This window comes from Echinococcus granulosus (genome assembly GCF_000524195.1).
Source record: "Echinococcus granulosus chromosome Unknown EG_S00089, whole genome shotgun sequence".
Lineage (NCBI taxonomy): Eukaryota > Metazoa > Platyhelminthes > Cestoda > Cyclophyllidea > Taeniidae > Echinococcus > Echinococcus granulosus.
In genome coordinates this window covers 280,447-287,427 of record NW_020170469.1, presented here as the reverse complement: position 1 = coordinate 287,427, position 6,981 = coordinate 280,447, and the positions used below count along the sequence as shown (strand labels likewise).

Here is a 6,981-nt window from a genome sequence, read left to right as displayed (position 1 = left end):
AAAGTTGCTTTATGCATTTCGTGTTAAAATAATACCCATTACGATCCATAATCCTTTTCATCTTAGTTTTCCAACATGATTTTCTAATGCCAAGAAAAGGTGACAATCAAATAGCAAAATATAACCGGAGGAGGTGATGGGGAAGTAGCCCCTTTCCACCATGAGGAAGTTTTGTAACACAAACACTTGCGTTGTTTCGCAAGAATGCAACTTTATCCCACCTGATTGACCAATCCCGACTGGTACAAAAATGTGCTTTCTTTCAATTTTCAGCCGTAATTTTTGTTTGGCCTCCATTAGGCTAGACAATGCGGGATAGGCAGATAAGCCTACAGTTCATTACCCACAAAGCAAGTGGTCTTCTTTAATTAAGTGGTGTTTGCCTTAGGTGTGGAAGGAGGGGTAGTGAGTGAATCGTTTCGGGATGACCCATGGCGTTTGTTTGCTTAACAAATGTTACAATGCAAAAGCCATTTTGCATCACAAATCAGTCACCAAACAATCTGAAACACACAATAATTTCCCACAACTCAGGTGAAAGGGGTGAAGGATAGATTCATAGTCTTTGAACCTTATTGGCGTCTGTTAACGTTTGTCGAGGGTTACCTGTTTGCCTCGTAGCATTCACATCTTTAGGGTTAACGTGAACGCAACAATTTACTATTACAAAGCACCCGAAGTCGTCTCTGGAGACCTAACAAGACTTACTAGTACGAAAGGAGACTTACTACTAAGATATGATAAGACAGATAAACTGTTAACACGACCGGAACGCCGTCCCACCAGGATGGTGACAGAAGCCTTCAAACAAGCATTTCTATTGCATGATACAGTTACCACCAGGCATGTGTTGCTATGGTTCCACTAGACAAAGTTTCCTCCTTCAATGCAACGCGCAAATGACATTCTGAAACGGATTAACGAGACAGAACAATTCACCGATGTTATAGTGTCCTCTGTTATTTGTAGCTAAAACCGCGAACCTGAAATGTTTAACACTTAAAGTCAGCGTCTGTACATTAGTTATGTACATACTGTTACGGTATCAGAAATACAGAAGCTCGAAACCCGTTTTAGAACTACTAAAATTGTAGGTATTATTCCTAGCCTTTCTTCAAAACATGCATGAAGCGAATAGAGCATTAGCCCTACATCGTGTCAGTTGTTTAAAGCCCACGAAGCACTCCCATTATTGGCATGGCCACTGGCCAAAACTACACCAGGTGCAATTAACTCTCAATGCGAATAGACCCACCCAAGTGTTATCTGATGCTGATAGTCCATCTCGTGCTATTCCAGACAAGTCGTGTTGATGGTCTGTGTGCGATTTGCGTATTTTAAGGGAGCAAAGGGCATGACGAATGGCTGTTTCTGCGACTACACGCTCGCCTTTAACGCAATCACAGGTTAGAATCTTACTACCCGAATAAAGGGCTTGAAGTTTTGTGCGTCTATCTAAATCTGATAGCAAAGTGTGCGAGCATTGATGTGCTTTGTAGCTGGCCTTAAATAAGGCTAAACGCCTAAATTCCCTTCTGAAGGGCGTCAATTTGGGCTAATAAAATTGGCCGAATGAGTAGTATTCAAAATATCAGGAAATTTGTGGGTTGTTCCACTTTATTTAATGAAAGTCTAATCGTGTTTTTTAGTTGAAGTGTTATCCCAAAACAGTACAGCTGTTTGGATAACCATAAAACCGCTTCTTTTTACTTCAGGGATCTCTTCTAGTGCTGAACCGCGAATCAGCAAACATATTGCGGCAGATGTGTTAACCTTGATATGCGATCCTGGACCCTGGAATTTATCTTAATTGACATTTGTATTGCGATGATGTTTGCTTCAACCCTTTAAGACCTTTGTGAATGGTCACCACATCAGTGGCATGAAGCTCTGTCCGTGCCACCTATGCCTCATATTTCTCCCAAACCCTACTATATGACGATGGCAAAGCCGTCATCCATAAAGTCTTTAGGGGTAAGGTGATTGGAACAAAACTATCCACTTTTTGTTTAAAGCAATAAGCATGGTGAATGATTAACCGTGAGCCAAAAAAGCCGAATAACTAGGTTTGATAATTCTTAGGATTACATGCATTGATTCCATGAGAAATCCTTTAGGAAATCGGCTCAGTGCTTTACAGCATCTCTTTATCGTCGGACAAAAGAACATTATAAATGTTTACTTCCTAACATTCGTAGTGTTAAGACAGTGAAATACTTTAACGTTTGTTTGGCGCGTTGATTTGGTTACCCGGGCATTGAATGACATGACCGTTGTGCTTCCACCCAGCGACATGGCTTTCAGGTCAGGCCAGTAGTCTCCTAGCCTTCTGCACATCACCAATACACTTCCTGTCCTAGGATTTTGTGATTTCGTTCTTCTGCTACATTAGTGAAAGTGGATTGTGTATTGTGCCCCGATTTCCACCGACGAATGAAAAACCTTAACGAGGTGGAAGAAGGGCATTTGCTGTGGATAGAATAATCAATGTCGACCCTTGACAGAAGGCTCAAAAATAACGTCTACTTTGGCAAGTATTCTAGTCCTGTGGTCTTCTGGAATGCTGTTAACAGCCCAAGCGACACTAACCGTGGCCGTGAACCATCTAAAAATGTTCATTATGTCTATGCTATTTGCATGAAGCTGTCAATTGGAGAACAAGTGATACCTCCACACGGATGTAGTAGGGTAGCAGTGAAGTAAAAAAGTATTAAGGAGGGGTAGACGCGAGATCGTATCCCAACGAAACTGTCTAAAACCCCGTCTCTTACTAAATGACTGCTCTTAGGTCAGTGATCTTACGACTTATGATACATATATATATACATATATATATGCCTGCATATTCCCCCTTCACCCAATGCAGATATCAAAAAGGACGGAATTTTAGATCCAGCAGAAATACTGAGAGGGATCAGCAGCATTGTAGCCAAATATCTTCTCAGTTGTACGCAAATTTAGTATCTGGTGTCGTTGGTTGATGGATGCTTTTCGTACAGTACAGTCTACTTCGTGGCAGATGACGCAGGAAGTTGACAAAATTGAGCACCAGGAACGACTCGAAAAAGGAGAAGGGACTATACTATAATTTGGTTGATTATTTGACTCCTCATTTTTGTTACACAAGCACTTAAATTGCCGTGGTTGTACTTCTGCTGGGCGGCATGGCCTTCGGTCCGTGGTAGAAGCCCCTCAGCCCTTCTGTACTGCGGCATTACCTTATTTTTACTCCAGGAATGACTAAAAGCACTATAACAGAACCTTAGATAAAATTGAATTCCTTTAAATATAACAAATATCATTATGTTTACAAGCACGATAGGTTAAAACACTCTAAGCACTTATTTTGTGATTTTTCCGCTTGCCTACTTCTTCACAATACCATTAATCATCTCGCTCAGAGGTAATCCCTCTAGTCGAGTATTTCATGGAGGTTTTTGAAACCACGGTTGAACTGGTTTAAAAATTTGTATGATTTTTTGATACAAGTTCCGTCTCAAAAGAATGACAGTGCAGATGTGGCGATAAACACCTAGATTCGGATAACTGATACTAGGTTGGGTGCTGAAAATCATTTACAGCATTTACATCGTCAAATTTGGTCTTGCTTAATTCAAGCAAAACTCAGATTACATGGCCAAAATTCTGCATGTCTATGTGCTTACTTTCATCCTTGTTTTGCTTTCCTTAAAAACTGGATGCAACTCAGATGAAGGAATGGCATTATGGTGATGGTGTTCTCAGCGCCAGTACTCCCGGAAGAGTTTCACACAGGAGATATGAAGCGTTGTCTATTTCACTGGTGCTACTAACCTTCCGCCCCTTCTGTTATTTCGCAATGAAATTTCTTCCACATCTTTAGGAGCAACTTTGAGCCTTCACAATGAAAAAGGTGTTCTTTTTAACTCGTTGCTGCATGTTCCGACGTATGCTAATAACGGCTGATAAGTTTACCTTTCATTAAAATACAGCTTGTGAACTTCTGATGTAAATAGGACTTTAGAAGTAAAGCATTTTTTTCTTAAAAAGTGGAACAGCTTTGGCATGGGCGATATTAAAAGTTGGTTTTTATACTCGAATACATTTCCATTTTCCTATTTCCTTTCAAGGAGATTGGTTCAGAGCAACTAAACTTATAAAAGAATAAAATAATGCCTAAAAAACATTCATTTAAAAAAGGAAAATTACAAGGTTTTAGCACCTTAGATCATTCCTGACGTCATGAGAAGTAAAAATACTAGCTCAGAAAATATACTGCCGACCCATAGAAGGATTAAAGGGCTACTGTTGTAACCCGGACGCCATGCCTCCCATAGGAAGTACACAGTCCGAGCCTTAAGTGCCCATGAAACTAAAAAGATGAGCAAAACAAATAATCGAAGTCCTACATTGGTTTCTCCAATTAAGCCTCCTTTCTGGAGCTCACCTTGGTTAACCTCCTACCTCGGCCACTACAACAAAATTGCTAATGAATGAGAGAACTTACGAACCAACCGCACCAGTCATCGAGTCTGTGTGCAACTGAGAAGATGAATGAATACAACGTGGCCAATCCCTCAACGGCGATTTAAATAGGTCTGATATTTTGTCCTCTTTAGGAACTACAATGGGGGAAGCGGCAATGTACTGACCAACTGGTACGCCCATCACCGACCCTAAGAGCCCAGTCTTAAAAGGAGAGTTTCTTGGAAATAAGGTTTCACGTTAACTTTGCTTTGCTACTTTGTATCCACTTCAGTGCCGCTCAGCCATACCTGCTTGGGTTCCATCCAGCTAGTAGGGAGGCGGAGGAGGTACCGCGTTTTCACTTCATTGTCATCTTCATATAGGTACCGTAGGTAATTCCCTAACGAACTTTTCCAGATTTTTCAAGGTCAGAGTTAGTGTTCCTTCAGTTGTTAATATCGTTCCTTCAGAAAACGGGACTGGGGTGGTTACCGAAGACAGACTTCATTTTATAGCCTTCTGTAATGGGTCGCAGCGAATTCGCCTATTTGACTGAATGTCACATTTCTGATAACAAATGTTATGTTGTTAGTGTTTGTTTTAGGAATGCAAAATGAACTGTTAAGAATTCGTTATTGCAAGCCAAAAGAGAGGATTTGAAGGAACTCACAGATTATATTGCAGTGACTAGAAGAATCGAGGGTGTGAGATATTATACTAAATAAATGGATTTTAATAGGGCCAATTGGGTCTCCTGGTAAAAAAATGTGAACTAACACAAAGTGTAAAGTAAAGGAAACTAAAAGTAGCCTATTCCAAAAAAAATCATCAAATAAATTCCATTTAATCGAGGCCATCGTATTAACGAGAAGTAGTGGGGAGTCAGTCAATTAAGAGATTATTTAAATTCACGAGGATTAGATACTGGATTTTACTATCCCTCAAAATGTCAACATCCACACTCTCACACCAGTACGGTCCATCGTATTGTATCCCTGCTAATCAGCTTCTGCAATCTTGCCCTCAAGACGTCATAACAGTGATTCATTGTCCTTTTAGAAGTTGGATAGCGTGAGAATCTGGGCCCTACGCTCCTCCCTCTCCCGCCTCTCCCCTGTCCTCCCCAGAACTTGTTGAGTAGACGCTGTTGTATCAGTTCCCCAGGCTTAAATCCCTGAAATCGGAGGGAAGTGGCCAAAAGAGAGTGAAGTCTACTACATTTTTCTCCAGTGGAGAACAAAGACTCCAATTGTTCTGCTGCTTGCAGCCACAAAAAAAGACGACAAGAGAGGTAACGGGAAGTGGGCAAGTGCCAGAGGCTCAAATGCCACCCGAGGGTGGTCAGGACTGGGTGAGCTAGCCTTTGATGAAGAGACACTCACTAAGCTCAGTAAAGTCATATTTTTTGACCTCTTGAATAATTAAGGAAATACTACAACTTATGGTCGGCTTAAAAAGTCGGTCACTTTCTAGGTGGGGCGTCCGCAAAAGCATTATGTACCCAGGGTTTTATTAAACCCACTTTTTTCAGTGATTGCAAGTTGAAACTTCTAAATCAACTTTTATTAGATCTAGTCGCATTTATTGTCATCAACCAAGGGTTGTGTTTTAGGTTGGATATTAATGGATAAAATTCTGTGCTATTCTTCCTTCACATGTTAAAAAAATTGGGTAGGTGAAATCGACAGGTTTTTTAATCATAGCAGGTATTTTTGAAGTTCTATTTTTCAAATAAAAGGGAATTATCCCTTAGAATCATTATAGCAGGACAGTATTCTTATAGTACTTAAAATAAGAGTAAAGTAGAGGCCCACCAGTTTTCTTGCTTGGCGTAAGTTATTGAATGAGATTGTTAGGGGAAATTTTTCATTGCAGTGATGGACGGCTTCGTAAGGTCGTCAACTTCCGCATCATCCATATTTTTCAATGCGTATTTCATGGTTTTCACCTTTATTTATTTTTAAACTGGAACCTTAGTCCACCATGCCATAATCATTGAAGCGGCTGTGGATGGGACTGGTAGCATTTTATGTACTTTAATCCACTGTGATTTCTGTGCAATTTTTGTGCAGATATGTAATGCTTTAAATATCTGTCTAACTTTTTTGTCTTGGTAACGCGAGTATTGAAGGGTACGAGTGTTGAAGTATCACGAACTCCGAGTTTTGCCAGTAGCAACCCAGCCCTTCTGTATGTCGATAATACGCATTCCTTCTTAGTATTAAGTCTTCTTTCGTTTTGGGGGGAAGTCTCTGGGCTCTATATTAATGACAACGAAGAGCAAACCAAATCCTAAAGGACAACCAACTCCATTTCCCTTACGGCAAAATAAATACAAACGTAGCGTAAGAAGGGCATATGCTGTGGATGTGAGAATCTGTGATGGCGCCTAAAAGGGGGATTACGAATGACGTCTACCTTTGGCAACTACCCCGACTCCGAGTCCCCACCGAAAGCAGTTAACTAGGGAAGTGGTAAACACCGTGAACCGTTTAGAATAATTCATTACAAAGCTGTCTACGGTACCTGTATGAA

General features: G+C 40.6%; 1 protein-coding gene across 1 annotated transcript; it reads right to left on the bottom strand. All coding sequences in view use genetic code 11, as the record gives it.

The window, feature by feature from the left end:
- Positions 1-1,583: 1,583 nt before the first annotated feature.
- Positions 1,584-5,303, bottom strand: EGR_07885 (hypothetical protein; the record flags this gene model as incomplete). The annotated part of the gene is made up of 5 exons (XM_024497134.1): positions 1,584-1,676; positions 3,219-3,280; positions 3,955-4,020; positions 4,075-4,155; positions 5,117-5,303. 5 exons carry the CDS (start codon positions 5,301-5,303, stop codon positions 1,584-1,586), a joined length of 489 nt encoding a protein of 162 aa, XP_024348471.1.
- Positions 5,304-6,981: the final 1,678 nt, after the last annotated feature.